This window comes from Xenopus laevis, chromosome 9_10S (assembly GCF_017654675.1).
Source record: "Xenopus laevis strain J_2021 chromosome 9_10S, Xenopus_laevis_v10.1, whole genome shotgun sequence".
In the NCBI taxonomy this organism is placed as follows: Eukaryota; Metazoa; Chordata; class Amphibia; order Anura; family Pipidae; genus Xenopus; species Xenopus laevis.
The window spans coordinates 99,936,015-99,958,026 of record NC_054388.1 but is presented as its reverse complement, the minus strand read 5'-3'; the positions used below and the strand labels follow the sequence as shown (position 1 = coordinate 99,958,026).

Sequence of the window (22,012 nt, the reverse complement as noted above, 5' to 3'; positions counted from 1 at the left end):
GCACAGATTTTAATTCAATTAGTCTGCAATTAGTGCAACTAGTGACTTGCTTTTATTAGCAGTACTAGGGTAACGTTATCCTCCAGTAGAAAATTGGATACCTGCTAAAAAAAAAGTGCATTGTTGGGTAGGATGCAGCAATGTTCCCACTAGGGCTCTTATACACGGGCGTTTTTTTTTCCTGCACTCCCCTGCGTTGCGGTTTCTTCTGTTCAGCCGCAGGGGAGCGAAGGAGTAAACACACTCAATTATTCTGAAGGGGGCTGTACTCACACGCATGTAAGCGCCAAACGCAGGTGAGACAAAGAATGTTGCATTCCACCTGCGTTTGGCGCTTACATGCCTCTGTGTGAGTGCGTTTACTCCTGCTCTCCCCTGCGGCTGAACGGAAGAAATTGCAACGCAGGGGAGCGCAGTAAAATACGCCCTTGTGTAAGAGCCCTAAGCTGTGCACACATACATTCTGAGGCCAGCGCACAAAGAAATTTGTGTGAAAACACTAAGTTAACTGCACACAGTTTTTTTGTGCACATAGCCGAGAAGGAATTAGAGGGACCATTGATGCAGGTTAGATATGTGGATGAGGGTCATGGGGCGCAAGGGAGTGTTGCAAAAGAGAAACTCCAGTGTCATTGGTGGAGTTTGGAAAAATGAGGGGAGGTGCTCGGGAAAGTCAGGGGCAGCCATTGGATGACTCTTGGACTGGACTGTACGGCTTTATTGTGCCATTACATGGCATGTCTCAATATTGACTGCTAACAAGTAAAGCATAACTAACTGCTGAAAGGGTAAAAAAAGCACCTCCAACCAGAAAGCACCATATTTTCTCCTTAAAGAGACATTAAGGCCCTCTCTGTGAAATGATCATAAATATTGGCCGTATTGCTTTAGAGAGAGAATTGCTCTCCAAAATTAAAAAAAAAAAAAAATTGTTAGTATACAACGAAAAAAACCCACAAAGACAAATTAAACTTTGAAATTGCTAAGTATTTATTAAGAAATAACTTACTGAAACTCCACTTGCGCTCCTCTTTAGAAAAGGTGATCAGGCGATCCATGGTGCGACGCTCGATTTCTCCTCCCTGCATTCCTTATAGGAGATAGCCAGAGAGGAGAAAGCGAGCGCCACGTGATGAATTGTCGCCCTGATGTCTTTTCTGGAGAAGAGCAGAAGTGGAGTTTCGGTTATTTCTTAATAAAGACTTAGCGATTTCAAAGTATCATTTGTCTTTGTGTTTTTTTCGTTGTATACTAACGAATTTTAAAAAAATTCATGTTACCAGTCCTTCAACTTTTAGTATGTTCTAGAATGGCCATTTCTAAGCAACTTTTCAAATGGTCGTCACTATTTCTTTTGTATAGTTCTGACTCTTTAAAGCTTTCAAATGGGGGTCACTGACCCCCATCTAAAAAACAAATGATCTGTAAGGCTACAAATGTATTGTTATTGCTACTTTATTTTTATTTTTTTTATTACTTTTACATATTTTACAGTTAAACATTAGACACTTTATAAATAATCAAAAAACAATATTCAAGGAAGATACAATGTACAGCCATTGAGAGAGTGTAGATTGACTTATGCTAGTGTTGCTATTCTAAAGGACGGATCCCCGTCCACTGGGTGTCAGTGATTCTACTAGTGTTAAAAAAAAAAAAAAATAATAAAATTACTACGTGTCATCTTTCTATTCACGCCTCTCCTATTCATATTCCAGTCTCTTATTCAAATCAATGCATGGTTGCTAAGGTTATTTGTGCCCTAGCAACCAGATATATACTAATTTATATACTAAGCATCACTTAAGGATCATACAAATATTGCGATCACCAGCTATGCAGTTTAATTAGTCGTTAAATTAGTGCAACTGCAAAGTTATGGAATTGCCACTGAAAGAGTGGTTACTATTGAATCCCAGTTTATTGGTTTAAATATGGCTCCATGATTTCTGTCCCTGCAGCTGGAGTTAGAAACAGTAAAGGCAAACATAAAATACAAATCTCTACACAGTCGCTGACTGCTCTACAGGGAAACAAACAAAGCTGCTTGAGGTCTGCATGGCTGGGAAGTAAGGTGGGGGCTCCCCCTGCTGTTCATAAGTATGATTGTTTCCCTGCAGAGCAGTTAAGGATCGTCTGACAATTCCTATCCACAGCAGTAAATGAAGGGAGAATTTCACTGCATACAGTCAGGTTTCTTATAAAAATTGTACACATTTTTTCATTGAAGTATAATTTTAATTAGGAGTGCTCTATGAGGGAATTAATGTACCTACATAGGAAACATCTGCCTGTGAAAAGTAAAGCTCTGCATTATAGTTTGCCCATGATTGTGCAAGGCTATTTACCTAGCATGACCAGATGCAGCTGCACAAGTAAGCACACTGAAGGCTTGGGGGGAAAAAACACATGATGAAAAAGCAGATTTGCTATTCCAGTTTAGTTAGTTCCCAAGATAATATTTGCAGCAGGATGGCACATCTACATCACCCCTTTCCTTGCACAGAGACTATGCACATCTGCCCCAACTATACACACTACAGCGATTGGGGCAGTTATCCAGAAAGTTCCAAATTACAGAAAAATGGTCTCCCATAGACTCCATTTTATCCAAATCAACATTTTAAAATGTGATTTCCTTTTTCTCTGTAATAAAACAGGAGCTTGTACTTGATCCAGACTAGGATATAATTAAATCTTATTGGAAGCAAAATCAGCCTATTGGGTTTATTTAATGTTTAAATTATTTTCTAGTAGTCTTAGGGTATTAAGATCTAAATTATGGGAAAGATCCGTTACTTGGAAAGCCCCAGGTCCCGAGCATTTTGGATAAAAGGTCCCATACCTGTACACTCCTTTAAAGGAAAACTATACCTCCAAAATGAATACTTAAGCAGCAGATAGTTTTTATCAATTGAATTGAGAAAGCCAGTTGTATGACTGGTGAAACGTCTTCAAGGAAAAAAACACAGCAAGTCCAGTTGATTTGACTAATTTCTATAGATATACCATGGTCTGGATGAATGAGAATCTTTGCAAACATATACCAAATTAAATGACATATTAAAGAATATTACCAACCTGGAATCTTTAGTTAAGTAAATATGGTCCTTTTACATCTCTTACCTTGACCCACTATTTTGTGATGGTCTGTGTGCTGCCTCAGATCAGCTGACCAGAAATACTACAACTCTAACAGGAAGAAGTGTGGAAGCAAGACACAACTCTGTCTGTTAATTGGCTCATGTGACCTAACAAGTATGGTTTGTTTGTGTGCACCGTGAACCACAGGATCCCAGGGGGCGGCCCTTATTTATTTATATTAAGATGGCAATTTTCTATTTATGATTACCCAACGGCACATACTAAAAAAAAAATTAATTAAAAAAAAGTATATTCTGAAAATTGTTAATTTACATGAAGCAGGGTTTTACATATTAGCTGTTTATGCACTATGTTTTTATAGAGACCTACATTATTTGGGGGTATAGTTTTCCCTTTAATTGCTCTTACTGGTGAACGTTCAAACTTGAACTCCTTGCGTTACTTTTTAAAGACCTCAGCCGCAGGGGAGCACATCATATTAATTAAAAGGGGATTTTTAATTCAACGAAACGTAACACCAAAAAATGAAAGTGTTTTAAAGTAAAGATCATGTAGTGTTGCCCTGCACTAGTAAAACTCATCAGTTTGCTTCAGAAACACTACTATAGTTCATATAAACAAGCTGCTGTGTAGCAATGGCAGAAATAGAAAAAAGGCTAAATGGCACAGGTTAAATAGTGGAGAAAAGATAACACCATTATGTTCTACAGAGCTTATCAGCTATCGGCTGTGTAACCTGAGCCTTTTCTCCTTTGAATGGCTGCCCCCATTGCTACACAGCAGCTTATTTATATAAACAATAGTAGTGTTTCTGAAGCAAATAGATCAGTTTTACCAGTACAGGGCAACACTGCATTATATTTTTATTACTTTAAAACCCTTTAATTTTTTTTTAAGTTACGGTTCCTTTAAATCACCCTAAACCCCATATCCTACATTTCATACCAAACACAGGCATCAACTGCCCTTTACGGCAGGACTCCCATTTCAGAACTGTAGCCACAATTTAAAATGAAAGCTGGTCTTCAGTCATAGAAACGAGTCTGTAGTAAGCATGAGCGGCTGATAAATGTTGAGAGGCTGTGGCTATAGGGAAAAAAAATAAAAATAAATAAAAAAACATCTTGAAATAAGGCAAAGCTGTGATGGATTGGAGATGTTTTATTCGGAAATCTGTAACTGAACCCCAGCAGCAGGTGAGACTTTACCCATACATTTCCAGGTTTGCTTTTAAAATTTTGTTCTGGTCACCAGTTAACAGACTGGAATTTATTGTTTTGTATTAAAACAAACAAAAAAACAAAAATATATAACTATAGAGAGACCTCACTCCAATATCAGAACAATACAGCAATCTTAATCCAAATTATTACATCCAGGGAATTCTCAGCACTTACAAGGAAATCCCACACAGATACAGCTAAAGATTAAATATATACGCAGCAAAGAGACCGGGATAGGTTACAGAAGGGAGGAAAAAGCTGGCTCGGTTTTTTTTGTAGTATGAACAAGAATTTTTATATAAATAAAACATTAAGTGTAAATGAGAAATGACATTGGGATCATATTTATACATGAAACTTGTTCGGAAACAAATCGGATGGAATGGGAATAAAAAAACAAAAAAACCACTGCACGCAGAGGAAGGAGGAGGAGTCAGGTGAGGGTTGAGGAAGTGATGGCCGCTTCCCTCCCACAAGCCCGGCTGCCAGGACTTGGCAATGCCCTGAAGTCCAGTTGATGAATAGCTAAAGGATTACACACAACAGTCACTAACTTACAACTGCGCAGGTGAAGTGGGGGGAGAAAATATTGAGTTGGGGGTAGCGGGTGTAGGATGACTGTACACATGAGATAAAACCATTATTTGCAAGTGTTGACTTTTGTATAACAGGCGAACTGGGAAGAGGTGGAATTCTTCATTTTGTAGACAGGATAAGCGCCACAATAAGGCCGTACAGACCCAAGACTTCTGCGAAAATGAGGATCAGGATCATTCCCACGAATAGTCGAGGTTGCTGTGCTGTACCCCGCACTCCGGCATCTCCCACAATACCAATGGCAAAGCCAGCAGCTAGACCACTCAGACCTACACTGAGGCCTGCACCCAACTGAAGGAAGCTCCTACAAATAAGAAGGAAGAAATGTCATTTTCTGCTTTGGGAGGGAATAAAAAAAAAAAAAAAAAAAAAGGCAATAAAAGGCTACAAAAATAGATTGACAAGAGTGTCCGGGCCAATTCTGATACATGTGAAAATACATTATGGTTGTGTGTCTCATGTAGATCTGGAAACATCAGCCTTGTTTACTGTAGAGATTGTTTAAAGTGATTAAGATGTGAGGACTTTCCCATAATTGTGTTATATACGAGTCAACACAAGCTCAAAGTGCAACTGCTCTTGGTAGTTAACTATGAGTAATCTTTATACAGGTATGGGACCGGTTATCTAGAATTAAGCTAGCCATAGACGCAAAGATCCGATCGTACGAATCGTGGATTCGTACGATTTTCGGACCATGTGAGGAGAGTCCCGCCATTGTTCGTCCATCGGATCGGTCGTTTGGTCGATCGGACAGGTTAGAAAATTTCTGTCGGCTGCCGATAATATCTCTGCATGTATTGCCGATCGTACGATTTTCAGTGGGAGACTGTCACTAGTGTTGTCAGACATAAGTATCGTACGATTGCTGTCAGGGGCAGAACATTGGGTGATCTGTTCTTATTTGATCGGAATAGTAAAGACTTTGATCTGAATGGTTAGTGGAGGGTCGGGAGATGGGAAAGTCCGATCGTACGTTGATTCGTACGATCGGATCTTTGCGTCTATGGCCAGCTTTAGGGATGCACTGAAACCAGGATTAGGTTCATGATTCCGCAACAAGTCGGCCTTTTTCAGCAGGATTCAGCCTAATCCTTCTGCCAGGCCGAACCCGAATTGGCATATGCAAATTAGGGGTGGGAAATCGCGTGACTTTGTCACAAAACAAGGAAGCAAAAATATGTTTTCCCCCTTTCCACCCATAATTTGCATATGCAATTTAGGATTTGGTTTGATATTCGGCCGAATCTTTCACAAAGGATTCAGCCAAATCCAAAATAGTGGATTCAGTGCATCCCCATCTAGAATGCCAAGGACCTGGGGCTTTCCAAATAAGGGATCTTCAGTAAGTTGGATCTTCATACAAATTATGTAGGTTAAACTCAATAGGCTGGTTTTGCTTCCAGTAATGATTATATCTTAGTTTGGAAAATCTACAAGCTACTGTTGTATTCTTAGAGAGAAAGGAACATAAGTGGATCATTTGGATAAAATGTAATCTATGGGAGACATCCTTTTCGTAATTCAGAGCTTTCTGGATAACGATTTTCCGGATCCCATACCCGTACTGTTATGGTGTGGTTCTGTTTTATTTTAAGAGCCATATCATGGTCAAAATGGCTGAACCGTAAGCCTTGAGAATTTTAAATATTCTGAAGACAATACCAAGTCTTGGAAATCCCCTGTGTCATGCATTTGGGATGTTGTATTTACAACCTTAACTCTGGATGGCTTTTTTAGCAAGTGAGGGAATACAGGGTTATGGGAGATAGCTCATAGTAAAGTTGATCCAGGGACTGGTCCAGTTGCCATTTTGGAGTCAGGAAGGAATTTTTACACCCTTTGAAGCAAGTTGGAGAGGCTTCAGATGTTTTTTTTTGCCTTCCTCTGGATCATCGGGCAGTTAGGCAGGTTATATATAGGTTAATTTGATGGACGTGTGTCTTTTTTCAACCTAACTTACTATACAACTGATTACAGCGTGCATTCTAATATTGATAGTACTGCTCACACCTTATTTGACAATAACCCGATTCTAAGATTTATTGTCAAACTTAACAGCACAAAATAATATGGAGGGAATAAATAAATAACCTGGGCACTTACTTGTATAGCGTGATAGTTTGTGTCAGGGAGTTTGCAATAAGGACTGCTACTACAAGCCCATAGATAGCAATGATACCAGCCATGACAACAGGAATGATAGACTTCATAATCAACTCGGGCCTCATGACAGACATTGCAGCAATACCTGTACCGCTTTTTGCTGTCCCATAGGCAGCTCCTAAGGCTGTGGAAAGAAGAAATAGTCAAATCATGATTAGAATGTTAATATTAGGCCTGCGAGGGAAGCAATAATCTCTCTAGCACAGAGTGAACAATATTGGTTCTGCATACAGGCATTTGTGAAACGGAAGCATTAAAAGGACCAACAACATTTCTACTGCTGAAAAGACATCCACTGGAGACTTACTGTTACCATCTGAATCGGCCTGATTTACAGAATAAAGTTACGGCATATCCTACTAATGGGTTTTTATTTAAAATTGTCATTAGTCATATCTTTAGTCAATAAGAATTTTAAAAGCATTATGTCTCCATAATTTCTATGAATACTAAATCATGGAGCATCATTGTCAAACTCCCAGGCAGTAACATGCAACAGGCAGATATATTAAGGGTCCAATAGAAAATTACTTTAAACTCTGCAGAGTTCATGTAGTAGTCAATGGGTGAGGTCCAGGGACCAGTTGACATTTATTTCCGAGAGAGAAAAAAAAAAAAAAAACCTCAAATCGAGTTTGGTCGAATTAGATTTGAGTTTTCGACTTGGTAAAGTTTGTCTGACTTTTGACATTCAATGTTTTTTTATTAAATAACCCCCAATCGAATCTTGAGTATATTCGAATTTAAAGGAGTTGGAAAAAAACTAAATTACAAAAGCCAACCATTGATTAGTGTGCATCTAAGACTTCAAAAGATGAGGGTCAGTTAGAATCCTGCGAAAACCAATTTCTAAGACCTGAACCTGACCCCGCATATTTTCCCCTTTTTGATTTGCTACCCGACTCGCAACTGCCTTATCCGCAACCATCAAACAGGAAGTGAAGTAATTAAAAGTAGGCGGCCAGAAATAAGTTTGGTAAAACTTTAAAAGGAGTAAAATATAGACAATATTACATATGGTAAAAAATTTACAGGATTATCAGCTGATGTGTGAGCCCTGCAAGAAACATTTCCCAGGGACCATGGGTTGATTGAGAAATTACAATATTAAGTCAATACTTAAATTTAAACTGACAGTGTGCTTCACTTTGGCCCATCCCAAACCGCAACCTACAGGGACGTCCTGTTTCTATACCATTCTGTGTTACAACATAGTTGAACAAACCAGACAGCTTTAGGGTCAATGGCGGAAATGCAGGTTAGTGGCCACGCATGCAGCAGCCACGTTTTCCATTAGAAAAGGACAGCTCTGATCAGGGAGCCCAAGCACCTTTTGTCTTTAGCCAGTGTTATTTACCTTAGGGTGGAAAGTTACACACACACACTGTTAAAACTGTGCAAATATCAGTGGTTTGACTAGTGAGGAGCTCACAGTGAATAGTAACAATGCTCACACTAGGGCAGTGACCACCAGATATTTCATATAGTGGCCAATTAATCTCAATACAAGCAGCTCATAACTGCAGAGTAAGGGTAGAACTAGTTCTATGCGTTTTCAGCAGATCCGACGCAATAGGCCAAGATGAAGGCGTCAAGTCCGATGCAACTACTGTAAGAAATGTCTGATCTTGTCACAGCATTCATCCGACACGACTGTCTCATGCCGCATCTGCATCAGTCGTGCTGGATGAATGAAGCGTCAAAATCCGACATTTGTATTTCTTACCTTATTTTTCGTCGCATCTAACTCGAAAGCCTGCGTTTTGGCACAGCGAGTCGGATCCACTGAACCCACATTGAAATCGGCCGTGTAGTTCTACCCTAACAAGGGAGGTGCCTAATGCCTCCTGCACATTCTATTCGTTTCTCACCGTGAAGGGAGCAAGAGACTGAGCAGTAAAGCAACAGGACATGCTTCCGGCAACAACCTCTTAAGCTTGTCCTTCTCTTCAGCCACAGACAGGGGTTGCTCCTGTAACAATTGGGATTTTACATTTTTGTGAAGTAGGAAACTGTGGATGAGTAGATGTCCCCTAATAATGGCCTGCTACAGGTCACAAATCTAGAGCAAAATGACTTCACCTTGCAAGTTATCCACCAACAAAATGGTAAAAATGTAAGCAAGGTATTCACTAGAGTTTATCCACAGTGCTCATAGTACTGACAGCAATGAACAGGTGAAAATGACTATTGACCACAAACCATGGGTTTATTACCTGTGCAGGCGATTGTATCTTGTGCTGTGCCATACACATATGATTTAATATTGTACAAAATAAAAGGAAGCCCATAAGGCTGCACTAGGCCCTTCCATACTCTACCCAAGATTTCTTGGTAAGACCCTTTCCCCTTGGGCTTCACACATTAGAAAAGGTTAGAAAAGTTTGACAACCCAGAAATATATCAAGTTTAATAAAAAAAAAAAAAATGGTTCCAATACACCCATCCCCAGCAGTAGCCCAAGGCAAATGCACATTATATCCATGAGCTCAGACCAAGAACCTATCCCCCAAGTTTATTTATAGCTTCCCTGTGTACATTATTATACCCTAAAGGGGTTCTTCAACTTCCAAACACTTTCAGATTATCAGAAATAAAGGCTTTTTTCAACAACTTGCCTTTTTTTTTTTTTTAAAATCTAAGTTTAAAGTTGAATGTTTGTGTCTCAACATTAGTTGATACATTTCTCAGCAGCATCTGTGGAGTATTAGTAACTATTGTATCAAGTCTTAACAGCTGCCTTTAATGAAACCCAGGGATTCTGCTCAGCAGGAACAAAATGTATCAATTTAGAACAGTTTACAGGGTCGACGACCCCCATCCTAGAAGGTGAAAAACACCACTTTACACTTCAATAATAAAAAGTAATTGCAAAAAGTCTTTATTTCTGGTGAACGATTTGAAACAGAGTGGCCTGAAAAAACGTGAACACAGAGAAATAGATTTTGCAAGCTCGGTATTGCACAACCAGTGTGGACTTTTATATGCAAGCCACAGCAAATCTGGGAAAGAACCAGAGGTTTGAACTAAAATTGAGGAAGCTCAAGAACCTGTGGAACTCCACAATTGCACAAATGGTATATACATACACACACTGCTGCATTTTCTATTAAATCCCAATGTATGAATGAAAGACCAAAGAAGTTTAACCCCTCATGTAAACATGGTGTGCGGTTTTGCAATTCAGCAACTGAGCATTTTAGCCTCCCAGCTAGAGCAGGTATTGCAGTAGTGAGTGTTGCTGGTGGGTCAGGAGTCGGCAGCATTTCTTGTGCTCAGTCCCATTACCTGCAAGAATAAAGGTGATGCTATGGACCTTTTCGGATCATGTTGGCTAATAGGCTCTGTATAGAGTCACGTTGGAGGCTTGTTCCTCTCCCAATAGGGCTGCATCCAATGGGTGGACCAGTAATAGGAACAGGCTAATTTGGCCCACCACAACAGTTTAGCAATAAGTCTATGCCCAGAGGTGCTACTGAATATATAATATGGGGACCACCATTTCCAAATGTACCTTGAAATGGAATTAATGCTGCTCCTTCACAGCAAAACGGAGCACTCGTCACTTTTTTTTTCCTGAAAGTTCATTATGTTTTAGGCTTCTGTACCAGCCCAAGGCAACAGTTAAGCAGTAAAGATGTGTGTCTCCAAAGATGCCCCAGTAGCTCCCCATCTTCTTTTCTGCTAATTCACTGCACATGCTCTGTGCTGCTGTCACTTACCGAGCTTAGGGACAATATACAGTACACATAGAATAGAAATGTCACAATATAAAGCTGATTAGTAATTAATACAGATAATTACTACATGGCAGCACAGAAACCAGTGCAATTAGCATCAGAATTTAATAATCAGCAAACCTGTAGCATCAGCTTATATTACAGGGGAAGCTCATTTTCTGCTGGATAATTAGTGACGACCCCTAAGCTTAGCTTCTCAACAGCTGCTCAGAGCCCACTGAGCATGTGAGTGTCACAGACACTTTCCAAGATGGTGACCCCCTGTGACAAGTTTGAAGTCCTGGATCATTGCTGCTATTGACAAGCTGAAACTTTAGCCTCGTGCAATAAGTTCAACATATAAAAACTGCCATTATTAGCCATATTCATTTTTAGGGTTTAGTTGTCCTATGAGACTACTGGTTACAGGTAGCACTGCTACCAAATTAATGGGAAGCATGGCAGTGCTGAAAGTTTATATACCAAGGATATTGCAACAGATTAACATCTAAAGTGCCTGAAACATCCACTATGGTCAGTAGCATCAGGGGCAAATTATCCAGAGGGGTGGGCCCAGAGTATCCAGAGGAAACCAACACAAGCACAGGGAGAACAAACTCATTGTGTGCTCACAGCATTGCCGACTGCTTCAGCGCAAAATGTTCCAGTGAGTGCTATTGGCATGAAGAGTGTTGAGTTTCAGGGCATCACTATTCCCTATTAAAAGGAATGGAAATGGTAGAGCTGGTCTCATGTAGTTTTGCATCTGATGATGCTGCTAATGGTGTATTTCACCTGTTGGAGATTATTTGGCCTTTAAATTACATAGAGTTATGTCCATGAATTTAAACCTGTCCTACTGTGACTGGTTACAATTCACCCAAATCAATATAAAAAGTTATAAGTAAAGTGCAGTTGAACCTGAACAAGTTTTCTCCCACCAACGTGCAGAGTCCCCCCACCCAGCAGTTTATTTGCCCATGGGGAGTACACAAGAGTATTTCAGCATGAACAAGAAACATTTGGAAATTTACATGCAACTGTTCCAACCCCAGACAGCCTTCATAAAACTAGGCTAGACCACAACTGACTACCCCAGACCTCTATAGTGAGATTTAGAAACTAAATGGGACTTGAGACAACTAGTGGGACTTGAGACATTCTTCATGTATATATGGAGCTCAAACTGTCAGAAAAACGTCATTACATTAAATGAAAGTGTGCATCCTATTTGACATTATGGGGCAGATTTATCAAGGGCCAAATTAAGCGCAGCAGTAAAGAATGACTGAAGTTTATCAGAGTACAAGTCACATGAGTGGGGTCAACTGTGGAAACTGGCAATATATCTAGCCCGAGTCAGATTTTAAAATTAAATAAATAAAAAAAAAAAATCTGTTCTCTTTTGAAAACTGGTTTCAATGCAGAAGTCTGCTGGAAAAGCACTATTAACTGATACCAATTTAAAAAAAAAAAAAAAAAAATTCCCATGACAATATCCCTTTAATGTTAAATCAAAGGTGAACCACACCTCGAAAAGGCATGCATGCACCATTTAAAAACATGCAAACTCATACAACCTGAACTAGGTAATTATCATTGGGGGTCATTTAAAAAATAAATAAATAAATAAAAAAAACACGAGTGGTGTAGAATTGTCCACTGTAACTACCATTTTTTTTTCAGAATTCCAGTATAATTGCACCTGCTGCACCAGTTAGTAAGCCTCCAGCAAGGTAAGGGGTAGCACATGTGAGTACAGATAAAGAGTTCCTTCAAGAGTATCCAGATCCGCTTCCATTTGCTAATCTGTCACCCTGATGATCTGGAATGACTGCTGCTAGATCCCCCTCATACAGCAGCGTTCTTTAACAGTAGCCTGCTATTTTAGCATTCCAATTAACACATCTGTAAGATTCCCACCTCACCCCATCTCAAAACAAAGGCGGCTGCACAAACCAAGTGGTTATAAAAACCAGCAAGAACAGCTGGAGGACTAGAATAAAAAAAAAAATTCATTACTATCTTTAGATAAGGAATAATAATCCTATGGAAAAGTAAGAACTATGATATTTGCAGGCACAACAGTATAGAAATATTTTCATCCAGAAGCTTTTGATGTGATATATACCAGTTGCAGACATTAGAGTCTAAAGCTGGAGCTTCATAAAGACTCCAGGTCTTCTGCTAAAAGTATTTGCAGACCATCCAATAAGGAGTACCATTATTACTGAGCAGTCACCTCTCTAATTGATACATGGCTATTATAACTAGTAATGTGCATGGATTACTGCTCAGCTCAGATGTGAGTGTATGGGGGAAGGGGCAGACCATCTGCCATGAGTAGGGACTGGTCCAACTGTCATTTTGGAGTCGGGAAGGAATATTTTCCACCTGTGAGGCAAATTGGAGAGGCTTCAAATGGGGTTTTTTGCCTTCCTCTGGATCAATTAGCAGTTAGACAGGTTATTTATAGACTAGTTCAATAGGTTGAACTTGATGGACATGTGTCTTTTTTTAAACCTAACTTACTATGAGTAGCAAGTAAGGGTTCTGACACCCAATTACATAAATTTAGAAAAATCCAAAACTTTTTTTTTTTTTTTTAAACAGACTGCTGTGACCTTCACTGAACTGAGAGATAGAAAAATCACTAACCCCCATCTACATCCAAGTGACAAATAGTGTCTCATAACCCCCCCATTACAGAAACCCCAAAATGGTCCAGGGATTAAACGTAACTGCCCGGAAAACGTTTCCCAATGATGCCGGCAGGTTTATCAGAGTGACCTTGGCTGATGGGCAAGAAGAACACGCTTTGCATTAAGGGGGGGGCAGCATGTACCAAAAATCATCTCCAGCATTCCTGGAACACAGGGCAAAAACAGATCTAGCAGAATCAGCCCTGTTCTACCATTGCACCCATACACATGCCAACACAGCAAGAACAGTATGGCAATACTCTGGTAAGGCTACGCACTTTTCTTCAAGTACTGAAGGGGTATAAGCACAGGAGTCTGTTTTACTAGGAGATACAATATTTACTGTTAATAACAAGGGTTAAACATTGCAGTGTTAATGTTACACGATAGGGGGAATATGCAAGACTCTCAGTCACATACACAAGCTAAAGCAATAAGTGATTGGTGCAGGACTGTATAACGGCCAGACTTACTGGAAAAAAAAAAAAAAAATCTGCTTAATATTTGAAACCTCTATTTCACAAATAACATTCACAGAGGCAGTTTTTGGGAACATAACACAATTTTGATGTAAAATCCAGGAAAACATTACTTAAAATCGGGGAAATGCACCCATTGAAATGCATTATAAAGTGGTGGGACCCACAAATAAAAATGCAGGAAAACTTAAAATTGGAGTACTTAAAATCAAGGTTTCAACACACACACACGGGGTGGGAAGGGGAAAAACTTTTTTTTTTTTACTTCCTTGTTTTCTGACAAAAAGTCACGCAATTTCCCTCCCTGCCCCTAATTTGCATATGCAAATTAGGAATCAGTTTGGGCAGAAGGATTCGGGCGAATCCCGAACCGAATCCTGGATTCGGTGCCGCACACTGCTGACATTGAAACAAGCCGGGTGCCCACAAATAGTATAAGAGGCTGCAGCACTCACAGGATTTATATATCAAGAATCCAATAAATTTTGATTCTTGATATAAGAGAGGTTGCAGCATTCACAGGATAGATTATAGATATATTCACTTGTAGGCAGCTGAACACTGATCCGGATTCTTTAATTTGGTGTGGGTGCTGGATCAAATTTTACACAAATTTCCACAGAGATTTATGCAATAAATGTGACCTGATGCACTTAATATTGGAGTACGACTGTGTCCAACCTTTCAGCCCAGTTTAGGGCCTTTATCAAGAATAAAAAAAATGTAAATTTAAATGCGCAGTAAATAAAGCACAGTTTATTCACAAGAAAATGGAGTGCAGGTCCTTCTGAAATACTGTATGAAGCAATATGCACCCAGAAATATTCTTAATCCGGTAAAAGTACATAGACTGGACTGAGTACGAAATAAATAAATATATATATATATATATATATATATATATATATATATATATATATATATATATATATATATATATATATATATATATATATATTTATTTTTTTATTACACACAGCAGAGGCTTGACAGCGAGCAAACAGCGAAGCAATAGAGAGCCCTGCTCATCCAGCCCTCTGCAGTCATGTGACCACTCACCAGCCGCTTGTCACCAGGATGACATCAGCAAGCCGGGCTCCCCTTTGGGCAACGGGGAAAGACTAGCCCCCCTGTTCCTCTACAACACCCCCATATTAACATGTAACTAGTAGAAGCCTAATCATTACGCTGCACCTCCTCCCCATACAAAAAGCCTTTAGAATAGGAAACCAGCCAAAACCCTGACAAGGAGAAGAGGAGGAGGAGGAGGAGGAAGAAGCCAGTGATCCGAGAAGATAGGGAAAAAAAAAAAAAATGGAAGCAAGAGCCGGTCACATGATGAATAAGGATCAGCCATCTACACGCTCATCCCTGCATTTATATTAGAATTTAAAGGTGTCTAATAAAGGGGTAACTGCCTACTGCTTAAGGCACAGTTGTGGGTATTATATGTGGATTAGGGATGTCGAATGTCTTCAGCTGGCTCCCAACGTATTATAGACCCCCCAGCCACAATTTATATATTTATATATATATATATATATATATATATATATATATATATATATATATATATATATATATATATATATATATATATATATTCACAGACCCTCCCCCAGCATTGCATATCTATCTATCTAGACCTCCACCCAGTATATTATTATATAATATACACAGACCCCAGCACTCAGCATTGCTATAGTCACCCCAATAGCCCTATAATAAATATATATGACACACAAGGAGCCCAGTATTGATGTCAGTGTGAGTGGGCAGCATTCCTATTTCAGACACACACAGAGAAATAAATAAATCCTCCCCATCATGTCCATAAGCCAGAAGACTCCACAGTAACCCATCCAAGGGAAAATGAAAAGCTACATTCCTCTCAATGGCAGGACACGTCTATATGGAGCTCAATGTGTCAGCTGGCCACAGAGAATGCTGGGATATGTAGTTCCCTATCAGGACAGCAGTCACATTCATAGCAGGTGTCTGTGTAAGGGCAGCGGTCCCTGGCAGTGTGTATATGTGTATATAACAAACATGGAAGTCTCACCGCTAAAAACCATGGCAGACGAAGCCCCCATGACAGCGAAGAAGGCGGAGTACTCGGGCGCGCTGCCGGTCTCTGCAGACATGGTGACGGCTGACGAGGTGTCCGGGAGAAATAAAATAAAAGCAGCGGCCTCGGGGGAGGAAAAGAGCGAGAGAGAGTGCACAGGACACTACAGGAAGGAGGAGGGGAAGCAGGAATGACAGGACACTCCAAACAGTTCAGCTGCGGCGTTCACACTGAAAAAGCCTAACCAGCGCTCTCTGCTCTAAATACTTCGCCGCAGCACAAAATGGCTGCCGGTAGCACGTGACGCGGCGTCTCCCTCAAGCTGTGACTTTTGATCCCGCCCCTTTGGATGATGATGACGGAACGTTCCATAATGTGCGGTGTATGGAAGGTTGTAGTGCAGGCGGTCACTTGCTGCCGAGGGGAGATGATTATTGACTGGCTCGTGTGTGTGAATTGAGTTGTAGGGTGGTGTATTCGGGGGTGCAGGATTTGGGGGGGAAGGTGAGATATTGAGGCACCTGCCGTGGCTGCAGGGCGGTGTGTGACAGGTTGGGTGCGGGGAGAGGCGCGTCCATTAGATACTGAGGGGTGGAATTTATATGTCTCATACAAATAACGCTGAACATTAACCGATATTGGCTGGACATTGATTCATTGATTAAAAAACCCTGAGTGCCAGTGCGATATCATTCAATTAGGCTGAAAAAAAGACAGAACTCAGTAAATAGATGTGCCACCTTTTCTGGAAAAAATATCTGCCTTTCTATTCGGTAATTCCCTATTAATTACATTGGCATTCAAAAGCCTTTTTATCAGCCACACGTCTATACAAATACCAGCCAGGAGGCAACCCTATGAATATGTGTGTGTAATCTATATACTGTATATACACACCTATACAGACTAATATATACACTCAAGTATATAAATACATATACACACATTCTTATACTAAACTGAGTCCTTACCATGGACCCAAAATCGATTTCATCCCTCAAGTTAATGCCCTGTTTTATTTGAGACAATACTTTATTTGTGATTCCAGAAATATGTTCATGGCAGTATGTAGAGCAGCTCACTATTAGACCAGCTTCTAGTCTCTCCTCACCATTCCTGTGTCAACTTACCTCTCCCCACAAACTCCTCCAGACAGGGGTTTTCCAAATACTGATACGTAGGACTATATCTATCTATCTATCTATCTATCTATCTATCTATCTATCTATCTATCTATCTATCTATCTATCTATCATCTATCTATCATCTATCTATCTATCTATCTATCTATCTATCTATCTATCATCTATCTATCTATCATCTATCTATCTATCTATCTATCTATCTATCTATCTATCTATCTATCTATCTATCTATCTATCTATCAATTATCTATCTGTCTGTCTGTCTGTCTATCTATCTACTGTATGTATATATTTATCATCTATCTATCTGTCTGTCTGTCTGTCTACTATATAGTGAATAAAGTACCCCCTCTTGTAAAATATAAGGATATTATAAGTTACCGAGGAGTTTCATGACCATATAAAAACACGAGGCTGAAGGCCGAGTGTTTTTATACAGGTCATGGAACTCCGAGGTAACTTCTAATATCCTCATATTTTGCAACTGGGGGTACTTTATTTATTATAATACACACGTTTCAGTGAGTCATGTGACAGAAATGACATCAGAACTCACCGTTTATACATGATGACATCAGAACTCACCGTTTATAAGGATATAATTTACAAGATATTCATGGCTTTTGTGTATTATATGTGTATATTTATCATCTATCTATCATCTATCTATCTATCTATCTATCTATCTATCTATCTATCTATCTATCAATTATCTATCTGTCTGTCTGTCTGTCTATCTATCTACTGTATGTATATATTTATCATCTATCTATCTGTCTGTCTGTCTGTCTACTATATAGTGAATAAAGTACCCCCTCTTGTAAAATATAAGGATATTATAAGTTACCGAGGAGTTTCATGACCATATAAAAACACGAGGCTGAAGGCCGAGTGTTTTTATACAGGTCATGGAACTCCGAGGTAACTTCTAATATCCTCATATTTTGCAACTGGGGGTACTTTATTTATTATAATACACACGTTTCAGTGAGTCATGTGACAGAAATGACATCAGAACTCACCGTTTATACATGATGACATCAGAACTCACCGTTTATAAGGATATAATTTACAAGATATTCATGGCTTTTGTGTATTATATGTGTATATTTATCATCTATCTATCATCTATCTATCTATCTATCTATCTATCTATCTATCTATCTATCTATCAATTATCTATCTGTCTGTCTGTCTGTCTATCTATCTACTGTATGTATATATTTATCATCTATCTATCTGTCTGTCTGTCTGTCTACTATATAGTGAATAAAGTACCCCCTCTTGTAAAATATAAGGATATTATAAGTTACCGAGGAGTTTCATGACCATATAAAAACACGAGGCTGAAGGCCGAGTGTTTTTATACAGGTCATGGAACTCCGAGGTAACTTCTAATATCCTCATATTTTGCAACTGGGGGTACTTTATTTATTATAATACACACGTTTCAGTGAGTCATGTGACAGAAATGACATCAGAACTCACCGTTTATACATGATGACATCAGAACTCACCGTTTATAAGGATATAATTTACAAGATATTCATGGCTTTTGTGTATTATATGTGTATATTTATCATCTATCTATCATCTATCTATCTATCTATCTATCTATCTATCTATCTATCTATCTATCTATCTATCATCTATCCTGTATGTATATATTTATCATCTATCAATTATCTATCTATCTATCCATCTATCATCTATCTATCTATCATCTATCTATCTATCAATCATCTATCTATCATCTATCTATCCAAAGCAAGGTTAATAACAGCAATACAAATATATGCGTCCTACCAGCTACCAAAACTTCTTCATAACAGAATGAGAAGGTACAGTCCAGGGCAAACCTCCAAAATTGACATTAGTCAAACAGAAAAGAATGAAAGCTGCATTCTTGATGAACACTTTGATGAAAATGTTAAGTGTTTTGCCTCTGCTTCTCCCCTCAGCATACCGGATAACTTTTATTCTCTGAGACCTCATAGATGTCCTTGTAGCACCCTTTACAAGTACATAAGTTGCATTTCAGCCTGTCCTGCCTGGTTCCACAGTGTACCATGTTTAATTTTACCTATCCTGTCATTCACACAGGTACCCAGCTTAGAGAACTTTGGTGGGCCCAGCAGTTTTCCAGAGTGGAGGCAGCCTTTACAGTAATATAAAACTGCAAACTGGAGAGCTGCTGAACAAAAGCTAAATAACTCAGAACCCACAAAAAATAAAAATGAAAACCAATTGCAAATTCTCAGAATATAACTCTCTACATCATGCTAAAAGTTAAGTCAAAGGCAAACAACCCCTTTAAGCAGCACTGTACAGCAGATTGATAAAACAAACACAGGCAATTTGATAATAAATAAATAAATGGAGGAGACAACCAGGAGTATATGGAGACACTAGGAAAGAGATTTAGTGAGATTCAAAGTAGTGAAGGAATGTGAAGATCATGAGCAGGCATTGAAGGCCCTGTTCCTTGTATTACGGGAAGCCATGATAACGAGGGGCCTATACTTTCTTGGATGAGGGGAGGAGAATTCTATCTTAAGAATTTAATTTAAACTGTAGTGGTGAGTCTATAATAAAATCATATTTTCTCTATCCTACATGTTAACTTTAAATTAAACAGGATCCTTATGTAGCTCTTTCAGCAGTGGTACTAGCAGGAGTGACAAAGAAACAGGGTAAGTTACTCAATTATATTTTTTAGCAGCTAAACAAGTACAGGTATGGGTCCGTTATTGAAAAACCCATTATCCAGAAAGTTCAGAATTACGGAAAGGCTGTCTTCCATAGACTCCATTATAATCAAATAATTCAGATTCTTTTTCTCTGTAATAATAAAACAGTACCTTGTACTTGATCCATTAATGTGTGATGTTACTGGGAAGCTACAATAACTGCATTCCAGTTCTTTTACCCTGTGTTATATATGGAAATTATTGTTGGCAACAATATGACACTTTGAATAAATCTTTATTGAATACTGTAGTGGTGAGAGATGGGAGTTAGGGAGAACAGAACAGTTAGTCGCAGATTGCAGTAGTCTATAATGGGTATGGTAAGCGCATGGATATTAGGTCTAGGAGATCAGATTTAGCACCATGTGTAGTATGTTTCTGATGTCAGGCCTTCATCATCTGTGAACTTAAAGGAGAAGTAAAGCTTAACTAAAGAAGTATCTAGAAATGTTGTACATTATGTTTTGTGCTTCTGTACCAGCCCAAGACAACCACAGCCCTTTAGCAGTAAAAATGTGTGTCTCTAAAGATGCCCCAGTAGCTCCCCATCTTCTTTTCTGCTGATTCACTGCACATGCTCTGTGCTGCTGTCACTTACTGAGCTTAGGGACCCACTCACAATATACAGTACACATAGAATAGAAATGTCACAATATAAGGCTGATTAGTAATTAATACAGATAATTACTACATGGCAGCACAGAAACCAGTGCAATTAGCATCAGAATTTAATAATCAGCCCTGTAGCATCAGCTTATATTACAGGGGAAGCTCATTTTCTGCTGGATAATTAGTGACGAGCCCTAAGCTTAGCTTCTCAACAGCTGCTCAGAGCCCACTGAGCATGTGAGTGTCACAGACACTTTCCAAGATGGTGACCCCCTGTGACAACTTTGAAGTCCTGGATCTGCTATTGACAAGCTGAAATTTTAAGTTCAGTATATAAAAGACAGCATTTGTAGCCACGTTCATATTTAGGGTTTAGTTCTCCTATATATATATATAGATTTGCATGAGGCCTTTGCTCACCTAATCATCCACCTCTACATGCAAGTTATATCCTTCTGCATACCTGCATTTTATGCACAAATTACATGTAGGAATTTGAAGCCATATTTGAGAATGTGTCCTTACATGAGAAGTAAATTTAGAGCTGCAAAGTAATGCTCCGAATTACAGAATGGTCGTCTCCCATGTACTCCATATCCAAATAATCCAAATTATTATTCTCTGTAATAATAAAACAGTACCAGCCTACTGGGTTAATTTAATACATGATTTTCTAGTAGACTTAAGGTATAAAGATCCAAATCACAGAAAGATCCGTTATCTGGAACGCTCCAGGTCCTAAGCTTTGTGTTTTAAAAACATTAATAGTGTGCGATCCATCTCTCATTTAGCCATACCTGTCAGACAAGCACCGGAGGTATGTGAGGTGGGAACAACCTTCAGTTATTGCTACTGTAGTTAACATACAAGCAAATTGTCTTTACTGTGATTCATCTGGAAATAGCAGGCCTTTGTTGGTGCATTTGCTCGCTCCACACTAGTAATTGACCTCTAGGAGAAAGTAATAAAGTAAGAGAGTATTGGAAGAACAGACTCTAACAGACACTGGTCAAGATCAGGGAGGCTCATGACTGCTTCTAGTCCTTCACAGCAGTCCAGTCATAATACAATGTATAAATGCAAAGTCACTGTAACTTGACTATTTCCCTCTTTGGGACCTTCACCTGCACCATTACACTTCACCTGAAGTTTCCTGCAGGAAAGGGAAAAGTAAAATAATCAAGGGGAATGCATAAAGGAGGTGAAACCATGGTAGTAGGTACCAACTTAGAGTAGAATGCCGCTATGTTAGACCAATTTAAACTGCAAAAAAAATCAACTATTTCCCATAAACCATTACCTTCTAGATCAAAACTGGACCTCCTCTGTGGGGAACGTCGGACTGGGCCGGCGGGATACCAGGAAAAAACCCGGTGGGCCGCGCCGGCCCAGATCTGTTTCTTAATACTGGCGACCTCCCTTTGTCGGGAGGTCACAGTAAAAAAAATA

The 22,012-nt window shown here is 39.2% G+C and overlaps 1 protein-coding gene across 1 annotated transcript; it reads right to left on the bottom strand.

Moving 5' to 3' along the window:
• Positions 1 to 4,251: 4,251 nt before the first annotated feature.
• On the bottom strand, positions 4,252 to 16,353 carry atp6v0c.S (ATPase, H+ transporting, lysosomal 16kDa, V0 subunit c S homeolog). Its single transcript, XM_018239224.2, has 3 exons — positions 16,054 to 16,353; positions 7,032 to 7,215; positions 4,252 to 5,229 (listed from the first exon to the last, which is right to left on the bottom strand). The coding sequence occupies exons 1-3, from the start codon at positions 16,133 to 16,135 to the stop codon at positions 5,025 to 5,027; spliced, it is 471 nt and encodes a 156-aa protein (XP_018094713.1). The 5' UTR covers positions 16,136 to 16,353; the 3' UTR covers positions 4,252 to 5,024.
• Between the last annotated feature and the right edge of the window lie 5,659 nt (positions 16,354 to 22,012).

Bases quoted from the DNA above. Each gene is read 5' to 3' on its own strand.
- atp6v0c.S (XM_018239224.2), bottom strand. From the start codon at position 16,135: ATGTCTGCAGAGACCGGCAGCGCGCCCGAGTACTCCGCCTTCTTCGCT. The intron at 7,216-16,053 runs GTGAGACTTCCA...TTCTTTCCACAG, and splicing joins GTCTGCCATGGTTTTTAGCG to CCTTAGGAGCTGCCTATGGG. The intron at 5,230-7,031 runs GTAAGTGCCCAG...TCTTATTTGTAG, and splicing joins CAAACTATCACGCTATACAA to GAGCTTCCTTCAGTTGGGTG.